Source organism: Lagenorhynchus albirostris, chromosome 6, assembly GCF_949774975.1.
Source record: "Lagenorhynchus albirostris chromosome 6, mLagAlb1.1, whole genome shotgun sequence".
NCBI lineage: Eukaryota > Metazoa > Chordata > Mammalia > Artiodactyla > Delphinidae > Lagenorhynchus > Lagenorhynchus albirostris.
Genome location: NC_083100.1, coordinates 60,861,124 through 60,877,439, shown reverse-complemented (window position 1 = coordinate 60,877,439; position 16,316 = coordinate 60,861,124). Strand labels below are relative to the sequence as shown.

General features: G+C 43.0%; 1 protein-coding gene across 2 annotated transcripts in view; it reads left to right on the top strand.

Annotated features, from left to right (window-relative positions):
• Positions 1-474: 474 nt before the first annotated feature.
• LOC132522306 (plasma membrane ascorbate-dependent reductase CYBRD1) overlaps positions 475-16,316 on the top strand; it is a 34,980-nt gene continuing 19,138 nt past the window's right edge. The window contains exons 1-2 of one of the 2 annotated variants that reach the window (XM_060152652.1): positions 475-778; positions 15,313-15,521. In XM_060152652.1, the coding sequence (XP_060008635.1) occupies positions 586-778; positions 15,313-15,521 (402 nt within the window). In that variant the 5' untranslated portion in view covers positions 475-585. The remainder of the gene's footprint in view (positions 779-15,312; positions 15,522-16,316) is intronic. The other variant, XM_060152653.1, reaches the window with a different exon arrangement.

Below are 16,316 nucleotides of genomic sequence, written 5' to 3'. Positions count from 1 at the left end.
GCCTTCTCTCTCTTAAGTGCACACTGCCAGTAGTTTCCTTGCTAGGTAAGGCCAGGTCCACACAGTCCCACAGTTGCCTCCTTGGCATCAAAGACAGCCAGTCCTCTAGAACTGCGGCTCATGAGGCTTCGTTAGTCAAAATCACACACACAAAGCCACCCAACGGACCCCTCTCTTCTGTTAACCGAGAGTGCGCACCACTGCCTCCCCTCATATAAGGAAAGAGACACGAGAAGAGCTAAAAGAAAGTGGTGGGTATGGAACCCTCAGCACTCTCGCTCTCAACAAGTAACCAGATCGGTTATTCGAGCTCTCCGCAAGCACGGACGCCAGGCCAGGGGCGGCCACCCCGCAGCGAGAGCTCTGGGCGGCCACTAGAGCCCGAGGGTGGGGCTAGTCTCTGAGCACCGGCCAGCTGCCCGCCCCCTGGAGGCCCCGCCTCCCAGACAGGCATGCGAGAAAGCCCCTCCCCCGGGCGCTCCTAGAAGTCGACGACGCGTCCCGCTGCTGTGCCAGTACCTAGAGGCCTCCGCCGCCGCTTCGCGGAGTTCCTGTGGCTACCACCGCGCGGAGTATGGGGCGCTGATGGCCATGGAGGGCTACAGGGGCTTCCTGGGGCTGCTGGTGTCGGCGCTGCTCGTCGGCTTCCTGTCTGTGATCTTCACCCTCATTTGGGTCCTCCACTACCGGGAGGGGCTCGGCTGGGACGGGACCGCGCTCGAGTTTAACTGGCACCCTGTACTCGTGGTCACCGGCTTCGTCTTCATCCAGGGCATCGGTACTGGCACCTCCTGGGAGGAGGCGGGGAGGCAGGGGCCGGGAGTTCCCGACCGAGTTCCAACCGAGTGGGGTTGGGCGAGGGAGGGGGTGAGGGAGCAGCGCGCGGCGGCCCGGGAGCGGAGTCGGCGGGGCGCGGCGCTGGAGGGAGGTGGGCGGGCTCCGAGGCCCGGGGGCCGCGGGCCGGGCCGACTTGGGCGAGCGCTGGGGCGGAGCGCGCGGGGCCGGGGTTCGCGGTGAGACGCGTGGCGGGGTCGGCTGGGCACTGACGCGGCGCGGAGGGCTGGCCGGGCGCGCTAGCCCGGCTTGGTTAGTAACTCTTTGCTCCGAGTGGTTGCGACGCGATACCAGACGACACCAAACGCGGGAGCGTGGTGCGGCCCGGCAGCCCACGAGCCCCCGAAAATCGCCCCCTGTGGACCGAGCCTGGGCCATCACAGGCGCGGAGATCTCTTTAGGAGACGCCTTTCGTTGAACTTGCTTCAAGGCTGCGGGTTAGGAGAGGAAGGCAACGGGGGCGGGGGGGTGGCAGTGGGAATGAAGGGGCGAGAATTTGCTGCTTCTTGTCTCATCCTCAGCCCTGAGCGAAGGGGCCCGTCAGCGGGTAGCCGGGGTGAGTGAAGGAAGCATCAGCTCTGGTTTCACTCCTAGAGCGTTAAACGCAGTCGAGCCGAGAAGCTGCCAAGACTCTGAAGGGTGTTTCGCTGCCCTGCCTGGTTATTGGACAGTCTGGAGCCCGACTTGTTTTTGTGGCTGCTGCCCAGAGAAAGTTCCCCTGCGGGGCTTCCTGTTGGGCGCTAGCCCGGAATGCGGGACCAGAGATGCCTGAGGGGGCCTCGCGGCTGCTGGGCTGGGAGAGATGCTTCTGCTTGGAACATCTTTGGGGTTTGCTGCCTCGGCCTGCAGCCTCTGGGATGAGGCTGGCACGGAGGGAGCGCTCAGCGGATGGCAGTTTTTGTTCTTGTTTTTGAGATATAATTGATATATTAGTTTCCATCACCTCACGTAGTTACAATTTTTCCCCCCTTGGGATGAGAACTTTTAAGATCTAGTCTCTTTAGCAATGTTCAAATCTACAGTATAGTATTATTAACTGCCGCCATCATTCTGTGCATTACATCCCCAGAACTTATAACTGGAAGGTTGTACCTTTTGACCACCTTCACCCATTTCCCCCCTTACCTCCTCTCTCCGTCAGTGTCCGGTTTTGTTGTCTTTGTCTAGTGCTGCTCACAATGTCCTGACAGCTTCCTTTCCTTCAGCTGCTGTTGAGCTGGAGGAACCTCTAGCGAGTGGTGCAAGCGCCATTTGTTTGTAACCACTTTCCAAAAAGTGAAGTCAAGGCCTTGGCAGAGAAAGTATTTAGAACAAGGCAGAAAGTAGCTGACTGGAGTTATGTCGTAGAAAGTAATGGAAAGGAGTGGAAAGGACTTGGGAAGGAGGTGCCCACCAGCCGAAACCTCTAGCCTTGCCTCTGAGCAAGCTGCCTTTTCTCCGCCAGTATTTAACTTTCCACAAACAAAGAAGAGAACAAAAAAGCGCCCACCTCCTTTCTAAAGAAAAGATTTTTGTTTCCATTTAAAACGTGGGCAGCAGCCTTGGTCAGTGTGGCTGGCGTGGCTGGCATCCTCCCACTCTGGGAGGTACTGGAAGCTGTTGCCAAGGCCCAGCTGTGGTTCTGAGGCTTCCCTGGTGTGAGATGGCACCCGGGTGTGAGTACCACTGGCTGGCTAAGTTATTCGTTGCGTATTTTGCCACTAAACTAAAATGAGAAAAACACACTCAAGTTCCAAAGTCGCTGTTGGCAGAAGCACTCTTTCCTTTGTGGTGGAGCCCTTAAGTTTGGCCAGAGCTGTCAACACCTTTTGTTTGCTCACAGCAGTAGGAACAGTCTCTTCATCTCTTCAAACCAACTCCTCAGAGCAGCTTCTAATACTAAGAAACTTTCCGGAGGGGCTAGAATATCTCCTTACCATGGAGGGGAAGGGAAACACAGGTGATAATACTTGTTTCTTGACTTCTAAAGAGGAGACGCTCTAACGTTTACTTAGTGCACTAAGTGCACTATTTCACAGATATATAAGGGTAAACTGGGCTTCCCTGGTGGCACAGTGGTTGAGAGTCCGCCTGCCGATGCAGGGGACACGGGTTCGTGCCGCGGTCCGGGAAGATCCCACATGCCGCGGAGCGGCTGGGCCCGTGAGCCATGGACGCTGGGCCTGCGCATCCGGAGCCTGTGCTCCACAACGGGAGAGGCCACAGCAGTGAGAGGCCCGCGTACCGCAACAAAAAAAAAAAAAAAAAAAAAAAAGAGTAAACTGAGGCACAGAGCAGGTGCTACTTCTGTGTAGCATTACTACACAGAAGTAGTGTGTTTTCAGGGGCTTTATTTTCAAGGTTCATTTCTCTGCTTTTATGGCAATACGCTTATTTTCTGTAAGATATTCTGTTTGAGAAGCAAAAAGCTTCATGTAAAATACACTTTGAAACTTTTCCTTCATGTTAGAGTCCATTACAGTTTTCCTAAAATAATTTATAATTTATCTAAACCTTGGACTTTTCTTAATCTGTTTATATTCACTTTGGAGCAAAAATATGTACATGGATATTTTGGAAATTTTCATCTGCTGCTTTTATTTAAGCTTAACTCCTGTATTTGTATTAGTTTTGGAATGTTTGTCCTGTCAACATTACCCATCCTGTTTACTATTTGGATTCCAGATATAAAAAGCACTTTAATCAGATGACACACTTATTTTTAAAATTTATTTTATTGAAGTATAGTTGATTTACAATGTTGTGTTAATTTCTGCTGTACAGCAAAGTGATTCAGGAATACATGTGTACATTCTTCTTCATATTCTTTTCAATTATGGTTTATCATAGGATATCGAATATAGTTCACAGTAGGACCTTGTTGTTTATCCATTCTATATGTAATAGTTTGCGTCTGCTAACCCCAAACTCCCAATCCGTCCCTCCCCCACCTCCCCTCCCCCTTGGCAACCACAAGTCTGTTCTCTATGTAGGTGACACATTTAATTGACATGCACGTAAGCTTTCTCATACATATAGGCACATGCATAGCACTCATGAGTTCTTGCAAGTCTTGGCCCACCTGCATGTCCTCACATCCAGCAGTAGGAAGCCTCCAGTAGAAGGACTAGGAGTAAATAGTTGACTTCATAGGCTGGGGGAAACACACATGTTACAGACTAGCCATGTTATAAAAGCTTTTTTACTGTGTATAATTGCTTCAGGGAGCAAATTTTTAGGCTATGTTATTTCAGATCTCTAATAGTGAACGTGATGTAATTGAGCTCTGTGATACACAAATGTTCAGCGATGAGGAGGGAAGGCCAAAGTACAGTTTTTACTCTAAGCATAAAATGCTTTACAAATGCAAACAGTAAATGATATTTAAAACTATGTGAGAATAAATATGTGTCCTTTGAAACACCTTTAAGAAGTAAGCTCTGAAGAAAGCAAGGGTAACATAGAAGTTACAAAATAAATACCTATGTGTCTTTTGGAAAATATATGTGTTCTAAAATAAAGTGTAAGAGACTACAGGATAGTTAAAACTGAAATAAAATTTTAAACTAGTAGGAAATCCAGCAAACATGAATGAGGAAGTTTCAAAGAGAACTTTTAGAAGAGCTTTGTGCTTCTCTGAAAGGACTGTTTCCCATGAAATAAGTATACTGCCAGGAAATCAGAGAAACAAAACTTGAAAAGGCCACAGAAAAGACTGAAACAAATAAATGCTCTCAAAGTGGCTGTTGATCTTTTAAAAGGTTCAGCAAGGTGGAATGTGTTCTTTAGTAAAAGGTAGAAAATTCAAGTATATAAATTTAGTGAAAAGAAGCCTCAGCAATTATATACGCCTTACTTTTCCACGTGTAGAACTCTTTTGACTGTATAAACTGAAGGAAGAGAAATTCAATAGTATAATGATCTCAGGTTGGTTTTGTGAGAGAATATAACTTCATTTAAGTCACATTTAAAAGAATAACAAAAAGAAATTAAGGGTAGTTCTTAAAAGGCAAATGGGATATCCTTTTAATGTATCTAAAAGTGACCAAATTCGAAGACCACTTAAATATATTTGGAAAGGCTCTTGGGGTAAAACCTGGCAAAGAATAGAATGGAGAAAGTGCTCCAAATACCTACTCCAAAACCAGCCTTTGGGACACCATAGATAATTAAACCTGTCATTCATAAAGAAACGGGGGTTTTTAAAAGCATAAAGACACAATTCAAGACAACAAGACAACCCCAAGCACATTTCAAGACACAATTCAAGACAACCACAAGCACATTTTTTTTGTTATAAATAAATACATGCAGATCTCTTTGTAATACATCTAATAAAAATGTTTTAGACATGATTATTTTGCTCACTATTGCATCCCCAGCATCTAAAATAACACCTGGAACTGGCACAAAGTAGGCCAGTAAATAGTTGTTGAATGAATGAGTGATTATTTCAGTACCATCGCCAATTGTTAGTAACAAAATGCAATTTTACAGCCACTCATTTGTGGTGATAATAGTAGCATCCAAAGAAAAAGTGCCCTCCCTTCCCCTCAGTGATTCTGCTGTTTACAGCCTGTTTGGAAGCACTGCTTTAGTCAGCCTCAGGGGAGAATGGGCATCATGTTATATTGGAAGTGCATCTCTACTCCAAAGGCCTCAAGCTCATTAGAATGTTACTGCCTCATTAGAATTGCCTACCACCTGTGCCTTCTCACTCCATCAATTCTCCCCTTTTCCTTGTGCATCAAGTTTCTCCCCCATTGGATTATTTTCAATGTGTTACAATTCCTGTCATCTTTTTTAAAAGATTAATTAATTAATTTATTTTTGGCTGCGTTGGGTCTTCGTTGCTGCGCACGGGCTTTCTCTAGTTGTGGTGAGCAGGGGCCACTCCTCGTTGCGGTGCATGGGATTTTCATTGCGGTGGCTTCTCTTCTTGCAGAGCACAGGCTCTAGGTGTGTGGGCTTCAGTAGTTGAGGCATGTGGGCTCAGTAGTTGTGGCTCATGGGCCCTAGAGCACAGGCTCAGTAGCTGTGACACACAAGCTTAGTTGTGTATCTCTTGCAAATACTCTATGGACCTGGTTTTCTTATTCCTGAAAAAGATATATAGTGAGTTGAACAGTGGCTCCCAAAAGATATGTTCAAGTCCTAATCTCAATGACCTGTGAATAGAGCCTTAGCGTCTTTGCCGATGTAATTAAGGATCTCAAGATGAGATCAGCCTGGATTCAGGATGGGCCCTAAGTCCAATAACTGGTGTCCTTATAAGAGAAAAGAGAAGGAGATTTGAGGCACAGACACACAGAGGGGAGGCCATGTGAAGATGGAGGCAGATATTGGAGTGATCTGTCTACAAGTCAAGGAATACCAAGTATTGTTGGCAGCTACCAGAAGCGAGGAGAGAGGTATGGAATGGATTCTCGCTCAGAGCCTCCTGAAGGAACCAGTCTTGCCAATACCTTGATTTTAGACTTCTGGTCTCCAGAATTGTGAGAGAATACATTTCTGTTGTTTTAAGTCACTCAGTTTCGGGTACTTTGTTATGGTAGCCCTAGGAAACCAATACAGGATATAACAGTTACCACTGCTCTCTGGGAAGCCCAAAGTATGATATTTTCATCAGGTTTTTACAGACTTTTTGTTGTTCTTCCCAGTCCGGACACAGTTTACCAATCAGAGGCCAATTTTATTATAAGCAGTGTTGCCCAATAACATTGGTGAGAAACCTCTCTGTTTACTAGCGCATATGACCAAAGGTCAGATCCTTGTGCAGCAGGGTATAGGTAGAGAATCGGAGATTGCCTACTCCTGGCAAAATAGGAACCTCTTAGCTCCAGCAGATTGTGGCTATGTGGGGATGCCCACAGTGACCAGAGTTTCTCATTATCCAGGAGAATCTAGATTTTAAAAAACTGGTTCAGTCTAAAAGTAAACAAGCCACAAAACCAAAATATAACCCCCAAATCATGCTGATCAAACAAAACACATCTGTGGACCAAATCCAGTATATATCTTCCAGTGACTTCTAGAGTTTTCTATCTTGACTTGGTGGGGTTTTAAACTTTTCCCTTAAAGAGTAGAACAATCTTCCCTTTTAAGAAAGATAAACCAGAAATATTTGTTATAACTGTTTTTCTTCCTATAGAAACTTTCTTAAAAGATCAAAACAGGCTTTGAAATGACTGCAGACTTCAGCTGTACTTTTCTTTTAATTAATTAATTAATTATTTTTGGCTGTGTTGGGTCTTCGTTGCTGGGCATGGGCTTTCTCTAGTTGCTGTGAGCAGTGGCTACTCTTCGCTGCGGTGCTTCTCTTGTTGTGGAGCATGGGCTCTAGGCGTGTGGGCTTCAGTAGTTGTGGCATGCAGGCTCAGTAGTTGTGGCATGCGGGCTCAGTAATTGTGGCTCGCAGGCTCTAGGGCGCAGGCTCAGTAGTTGTGGCACACAGGCTTCGTTGCTCTGCAGCATGTGGGATCTTCCCGGACCAGGGCTCGAACCCGTGTCCCCTGCATTGGCAGGCGGATTCTTAACCACTGCTCCACCAGGGAAGTCCCAGCTGTACTTTTCTAAGTCTGTTCATTCATTTATTCATTCGATTTCTTCATATATTGTCCTATTTATTTAATTAGCATGCATTTATTAAGCACTTACTGTATGCCAGACAGTGTAAAATAAATAAGTAAGACGTAGCCCTATCTACAAGTTGTTCTCATTTGAGTTTGTTAGAGGCAAGTTACGGTTTTCTTTTAGAAAACCTAAGCCCTAAATATTTAGAGCTGTCTAGGACTTGAAGTTCAACTCCTAATTTTAGAGATCAAATGCCTAACCAGGGTTAGACCACCAATGATATCAGAGCCAACACTAGTTCTAATGTCATAATATTGATATGAGGCATAAGAAAATATAGCTGGTGTTTCTGGGTATTTGTAAACGTCTAGCCAATTAATTGAATTTTTCTCTTTTCATACACTATTTTGTACCAAGTAGGTGCCTTTGTGAGGGTTTTAGTCACTTCAAAGAGATGCTTCTAGTGCCAAGTTGCTAAAACAAATCTTCCAAATCATCCAGATCACTTCTTTCATTTGGATTCTCCAAAGGTTTTCAGTTTCATGGTATTCATGCTGTGAGACAGTCTGAGAGCACAGGCATGTTTCAGAGCTCAGATTCTCTTTGGTAGCCACTGCAGGAATCTTTTCAAGAAGTGTATTTAAAGAGGATTCTCTGCTTTTACATTTAAACTTGAGGTCCTTTGGACTGTGTCAGGTGAATTCTTAGGTGCACAGGGAAATAAGTTGTAAATCTTGATAATTGTGCTCAGAACATACTACCAAGGAGGTCAAAGTAATAGGTTATTCAGAGTGTTAAGAAAAGTGTAATGGACACACCGTATTTAAGTAGAATTTATAAGTGTCTTAAAATTCCAGTGTACTTCAGTCTCAATAACTTACTCTTATTTTATTTTGGGGTTCACTTAAAGCTTACCTAAAGCTATTAGGTGGGGCCGAGTGCAGAATACTTTTTACTTATTTGAAAGGACCATTTTTTAAAATATAAATTTATTTTTATTTATTTTTGGCTGCGTTGGGTCTTCGTAGCTGCGCGCAGGCTTTCTCTAGTTGCTGCAAGTGGGGGCTCCTCTTCGTTGCAGTGCGCGAGCTTCTATTGTGGTGGCTTCTCTTGTTGAGTAACACAGGCTCTAGGCGCGTGGGCTTCAGTTGTTGTGGTGCATGGGCTCAGTAGTTGTGGCATGCAGGCTCAGTAGTTGTGGCTCACAGGCTCTAGAGCGCAGGCTCAGTAATTGTGGCACACGTGCTTAGTTGCTCTGTGACATGTGGGATCTTCCCGGGTCAGGGCTCGAACCCGTGTCCCCTGCATTGGCAGGAGGGATCTTAACCACTGCGCCACCAGGGAAGCCCAACTGTTTGGTTTTATATGAACTAACACTTGGGTCAGCAGTTGAGGTTTTGATTTGTGCGTTTTTATTTGTTTGTTTGTTTTGGTACGTGGGCCTCTCACTGTTGTGGCGTCTCCCATTGCGGAGCACAGGCTCCGGACGCGCAGGCTCAGAGGCCATGGCTCATGGGCCCAGCCGCTCCGCGGCATGTAGGGATCTTCCCGGACCGGGGCACGAACCTGTGTCCCCTGCATTGGCAGGCGGACTCTCAACCACTGCGCCACCAGGGAAGCCCGATTTGTGCGTTTTAAAAGAGGATCTGCTCATTTTCTGGGAAATATTAAATTACTGTACTTTATCAAGATTTGTGTATTCAACACATACTTACTGAATTCCTACTATGTGCTAGGCTCTGTGCTAAATGCTGGGATCTGACAGTGAACAAGACTGACGTACTCCTACCTTTGTAAATCACAAGATTTAAACACAGAAGAACTGGAGTCAAATTGTTTTCTATGTTTGGGGACATTTCTCTCCCTCCAAGTGCCCTTCTCCCCACATTCACTTTGACAAATTCTAAATTTGCATTGCCTGCTATGAGACAAATTTGTATATGTGGATAGTTTTGTAATGGTATATGGATAGAAAGCTGGTGTCAAACCAGAGATTACATCTTGGAGAATATATATTTCACATATTCCTGAGTTGATTATGCTGCTAGGAACTGAGAAAATTTCTAAATAATTCAATTCAATTCAAGTTATTTTCATTTTTCCCCTCATTGTTGAAAGAATAATTGTACACAGGTATTGATTTCTTTTCCCTTTCCTTCCTTCCTTCCTTCCTTCCTTCCTTCCTTCCTTCCTCCCTCCCTCCCTCCCTCCCTCCCTCCCTTCCTTCCTTCCTAAGTTTATCACAATAGCATGTTCCACCACCAATAATTTTTCTTTTAGAAAGATTTAAAATGTATTTTTCACATTATATGTGTTCACGTTTCCCTTCATTTTCTGGGCGAAAATGGTTTTGCCAACTAGGGCCTCTAACAGAAAAACCCTTGTTTCAGTCACAAGTAGCTGTTTGATAGCATTTTCCCTCTTCATGGGCTTATGAGACCTTTTTCTTCCTTCTCACTGAACCTCAGGAATGGTGTCTAGGTCAGTGCCAAGCCAAAGAAGCAAGAAATATTTAAATTCCACTCTCCAAGGCAGTTTATACTACTGTTGAGAAGAGCTACTTGTTTAAGAAATGTGGTTGATTTGCTAAGGTTGCCCTTTCTCCTGAAGTCCACCGTATTTTGGTTACTTATGCATTTTAAAAAGCATGTAAACACCTTATGCAAATGCAGCATTTTGCAGTTATCCTCCATCTATCTAGAGAGCATTTTGAAACATAGCTACCCCACAGAACTTCTCTGTTGCCAGGATAGGTGCTGAAAACTCCATGCCTCACTTCTATGAGAGCCGCTGAGATTTCCACAAGCTGCCTACTTAGCAGTTGAGACTAATTGGCTATTGGGTTTGCAAGCTTACAGAAATATTGTTCTAACTTTAAAACTATTATGAACTCTTTCAACCATACAGAAAATAATATAACAGATCCTCATGTACTCATCGCCCAGATTTAACAGATGTTAAAATTTTTGCCATCATATAAGTTTATAAACTTAAATAGAACTTAAAACAGGTAGGAATAATAGATAATGCAGGCTGATGGAGGGGAGAGGTTGGAGGCAGGCACCCTAACCTGAGCAAGAAACTAAAAGAGGAGATAGAAAAATTCTACACTAGACCCAGGGACTAAAAGAGAAACGTTAACTGTCTGGGCCCGTTTGGATCAGAGGCAAGTACCTCTCCTGCTTCGAAAGTTCCTAGGGACTTTCTCTTATAGTAATAGGACAGTGTGTTTTGTTGATAACCCGCAAACTGTCAATAAAAGATTAAATTGTGTTCCACTCATGCTAGTGCTAGAGAAGGAAAGCTAGTGTGCAACCAATTTGAAGAACATTTGAGTAAATGTGAAAAGTTTAAAAGTCAAGTTTTGACACTCAAAGAGGGTAGACTTCAGTTTTTTGGAAAATTTGACACATTTCTCTGTGGTGCCCGTAGTATTGAGAAGAGTGAAAATTCTTCATTGGGAGCATAGTTGTCTATGAATTTGGGGCAACCTTTTTAAGGTACTTTTAATTGAAGAACCACATACATGCAGAAAAGTACCTAAATCATAAGTGACATGTTTTCATCACATGAACACACTCATGTACCCATCATGAAACAACATTCCAGGCACCCCAGAATCCCCTTGGTTACCCCTGTAACTCTCCTCAGTCCTGATAACTATTCTTGATTTCTAACATCCAAGGTTAGTTTTGATTTTGGAAGTTTTTGATATAATATGACCCAGATTGGGGAGGAAAAGCTGTTGTGAGTTATTGCTTATAATTTGCTATTTGAGCAAACATCCTGAGTATTTCCTTTTCGCATGTGGATGTTCAAGTTCCCTCATCTAAGATTCCTTCCCCTGGGGTGGTGCCTGGAGGATATAATGATGGTGACCACAATGATGATAACAACAGTGATATTAATTTAAAAACACTAAATGATATTGAGCAAACTACTTCACATCTCTGTGCCTCTGCTTCCTGCTCTGCATAATGGTAATAATAAACATACCTTCCTCACACAGTTGAGTCGAGGATTATAATGTAAACCTGTAAAGCACTTAGCATGGTGCCTACTACCTTGCAAGGCCTTAGGTGTTTGTGTGTGTGTGTGTGTAATAAATGAGACTAAACCAGGAGAAAGGGAAATGCGTTACTAGGTTTTTGGTTTTTTTTAATAAATTTATTTATTTTATTTATTTTTGGCTGCGTTGGGTCTTCGTTGCTGCGCGTGGGCTTTCTCTAGTTGTGGCAAGCAGGGGCTATTCTTTGTGGCGGTATGCGGGCTTCTCATTGCGGTGGCTTCTCTTGTTGCGGAGCACGGGCTTTAGGCGTGCGGGCTTCAGTAGTTGTGGCTCGCAGGCTTAGTAGTTGTGGCTTGCGGGCTCTAGAGTGCAGGCTCAGTAGTTGTGGCGCACGGGCTTAGTTGTTCTGCGGCATGTGGGATCTTCCTGGACCAGGGCTCAAACGTGTGTCCCCAGCATTGGTAGGCAGATTCTTAACCACCGCACCACCAGGGAAGCCCCACGTTATTAGGTTTCAATATTTTGTAGATTTTTATTTTACTGCTGCCTGATCACAGATTGATTGCAAAAAACTCGATTGTGTAGATAAAAGGTTACTAAGTCTGTGGGTAAAGAGGCATTTGCTTTCCTTAAAAACGAAAGAATCATATAATTACGACAGTGAAATTTATTTTACTTCCACTTTTTGTTGAAGTTAGTAAATATTGGAAATAATTTATATGTCAATTGTATGTCAACATACAATTGATTATTATCTAGAAAATCCAATATGTATGAGAATATTGTACAGTCCTTAAATTCATGTTTTCAAGGATAATTTAATGATATGTGAAATGTTCATGATATAATTTTAAGTATAAAAATAATTTAAAATGCAAAAAGCAAACCAAAACCAAAAAACCCATTAGATCATATAGGATGTGCTGCTGAGTCATCAGAGGAGGAAAAGCATGAGGAGGGGAAACCATAGTGTTAGAGTTGACATCAAGTTGATTTCTGGACTTTGATCAGTCTGCAGAAAGTGCTTTACATTTATTTATTTAAATAATACTAGGGCTTCCCTGGTGGCGCAGTGGTTGAGAGTCCGCCTGCCGATGCGGGGGACGCAGGTTCGTGCCCCGGTCCGGGAGGGTCCCACGTGCCGCGGAGCGGCTGGGCCCATGAGCCATGGCTGCTGGGCCTGCGCGTCCCGAGCCGGTGCTCCGCAACGGGAGAGGCCGCAGCAGTGAGAGGCCCGCGTACCGCAAAAACAAAAAACAAAAAACTTAAGGGTCATACACACAGAAATAAAACTACTGAAATTCGAAAAAGGTTAGTGGATTATATTGACGTCAATTTCCTGGATGTAATACTATACTGTAGTTATGTAAGATGTTACCACTGGGGGAAACTGTGTGAAGAGTATATGGGATCTCTCTGTATTATTTGTTACAACTGTATGTAAATCTACAGTATCTCAAAATAAGTTAAAAAAAAATACTAACGGAGCTGCATACATATTTTGAGCCCAGGGCTGTCCTGTATCCTCTGGGGATACAAGGAGAGACAGCAAGACACATTTTTGCCTTCAAAGAGGATGAAGTAGGGATGAGAAGGGGCCTTGAACTGGCTTTTATTTTTAATTAATTAATTATTTTGGCCATGCGGCAGGGCTTACAGGATCTCAGTTCCCGGACCAGTGATTGAACCCAGGCCATGGCAGTGGACCTGCTGAGTCCTAACCACTGAACCGCCAGGGAATTCCCTGAGCTAGCTTTTAAAAGTGTACCTTTTGGGATTTCCCTGGCGGTCCAGTGGTTGGGACTCAGGCACTTTAACTGTCAGGACCCAGGGTTTGATCCCTGGTCAAGGAACTAGGATCCTGCAAGCTGTGCGGCATGGCCAAAACAACAAAGTGTACCTTTTAAGGTGTTGTGTTAAATGGTTTGAAAAAATTTGTTGAATATATAAATGATTGTCTACAAAGTTTCCATATCCTTAAGGAAATATAATCAATCATTTATAAGATAGACATACATGCACTAAAATTAGTAAGTGGTAGTCCTTCAGAATTTGTATTACATAAAAGGAATACTGTCCTGATGGTGAGGCCTGTCAAGTGTTGGAATGGAACCAAATAATATGAAGATTGACATCTTGTGCTGAAAGCTCTAAAGAGGCTGAATTCACATCTATCTTTGTAGGTTTTTTGTGTTTCTGCCTGAAAATGGACAAGCTAATCTTACATTTTTATGATCCAATTAAGTTTCATATATTCAAATTATAAATGTCTTTGAAGGGAAAAGGCAGCAGCAGTGTCTGCTTCTTCTTTTCTGGAATTAAGAAATATACATGATTCACTGCTGATATAATAGAATCCATTTTCCAAGGAAGTATTCTTTAAACATTTTCAATCCGCCATATATTTCCAGATACCTAAATTTTTCCTGACATGGACTGAAGGAGTGGAATGAGGGTGGGTTGGGGCAGGATATTGTCTTCAGAACAAAAATTAATTGCATGCTGGGTGAGGTGGGTATATAACCTATTGCTTAAGCCAGGACACTTAAAAAAAAAAAAGCTTTTTAAGTATCTTTTTGTTAAAGTTTAATCTACATGCAGAAAAGTATACATATAAATATATAGCTTAATGAATCTTCCCTCGGTGATTACTTATGTAACCAACACCTAGTTTGAAAATCAGATTATTAGCAGGAGCCCAGAAATCCCTTGTGCATTCCTTTCCAGTTGCTATACCCCTTCCTCACAAGGGCAACCAATATCTTGACTTTTCTTATTGCAGAGATGAGTGTTGCCTGTTGTTATACTTCATATCAATTGAATCATACAGTATATACTTGTTTATGTCTGGTTTCTTGGCATTGACATTATAGGTTGGTGCATATCATTGGGTGAAGTTCTAGTTTTAGTTCATTCATCCTCTTTGCTGTATATTATTCCATGGTGTGAGTATATCACAATTTATTTATTCAATCTCTTAATGATGGACATTGGGAAGTTCCCAGGTTTTGGCTACAATGAATAGTGCTGTAATAATATTCTCATACTTGTCTTTTGGTGAACTTATATACAAACTTCTTTGGGGCATATACTCAGGAGTAGAATTACTAGATCATAAGGTATGCATATATTTTGCTTAAGTAGCTGCTGCTAGTTTTCCAAAGTGTTTGTTCTCATTTAAACTCTTATCAGCAGAACATGAGCGTTCTGATTGTTTCACAACCTCTCCAATACTCAGTATTTTCCATATTTAGCCATTCAGATATGTGGTAGAGGTATTCTCATTTCTCTGTTGACTAATGAAGTTGATATCTTTATTATGTTTATTAGTCACTTGGATATACTCTTTTGTGAAATACTTAGGTATACTCTTGGATATACTTCGTCTATTTAAATCTTTGCACATATTTTTCTATTGTTTAGTCTGTCTTTTTCTTGTCAAATTAAGACACTTAAATGAAGAAACCAGATCATAAGATTAAGAATTTCATTTTGGACATGTTGAGTTTGAAATATTTGAGAGGCATCTATGTGGAGATGTCAAGAAGCCATTGGATTATGTGGGTGTGGAGTTCAGAAGACAGTTCTGGGCTGGAGATGAGAATTTTGGAGTCCCTACCATGCAAGCAGCATTTTAATGAAAGAGTGAATGAGATCACACAGAGAGAGAGCAGAGAGAGGAAAAAAATCCTAGGACTGAGCCTGAGAGGCAGCAAGCTTCGTTCATAAGTTGGGAGTAAAGAAGATGCCAGCAAAGAGCCCAAGAAGGAACCACTGAGAGGCAGGGAAGAGGGGGGAAGCAGAAGCCATGAGAAAAGGGTTTCACAAAAGGGAGTGTTCACTGTGTCGAACTGTTCATCTTGTGTTGATTAAAAAAACAGCACCACTACATTCTGTCCACTTTTGTCTCTTTTTAGCCATCATCGTATACAGACTGCCATGGACCTGGAAATGCAGCAAGCTCCTGATGAAATCCATCCATGCAGGGTTAAACGCTGTTTCTGCCATTCTTGCAATTATTTCTCTGGTGGCTGTTTTTGATTTCCACAATGCCAGGAACATCCCCAATATGTATAGTCTGCACAGCTGGGTTGGACTGACAGCTGTCATTCTCTACATCTTACAGGTCAGTATCTCAGTGTTTCTTTTTAATTTTTTTAAAAAGTAATTAATTAATTAATTAATTTTTGGCTGTGTTGGGTCTTTGTTTCTGTATGAGGGCTTTCTCTAGTTGCAGCAAGGGGGGGCCACTCTTCATCGCGGTGCGCGGGCCTCTCACTATCGCGGCCTCTTTTGTTGCGGAGCACAGGCTCCAGACGCGCAGGCTCAGTAATTGTGGCTCACGGGCCTAGTTGCTCCACGGCATGTGGGATCTTCCCAGACCAGGGCTCGAACCCATGTCCCCTGCATTGGCAGGCAGACTCTCAACCACTGCGCCACCAGGGAAGCCCTCTCAGTGTATTTCTAAACAAGATATAAAAAGTAAAACAATTCAGATACTTTCGATGTTTTCCGTTCATTCATAGTTTCTTGGAAATCATCTCATTCCCACTAGTCACTGTTCCATTTGTTTCCATTATAAGTATTTCCCCCTGAGGGGGAACCAGAACTGCAGAATTCAGTTATGAGCTTGAATGTAAGGGTTTAAATATGGACATATGTATGTAGAGAAATTGCCATCTCATAATATCTAGGCTGCCATTGTTTGGACTTTAAATTCCATGTGCTGGATCAACTAGCATAGGCAAGAGCTATAGATTTCTTTCTCACGTTCTCTGTCACTTCTATTTTCTAGGTTTAACTTTAAGAGTAAAGAGGTGAATTTTTACGTCTTTGTTAGATTTTGAAGGCTCAGTGATTATTTTATTTTCATTTCATTTATTAAATGTCTTCATTTACTAGAAACACATACTCTTTTTTA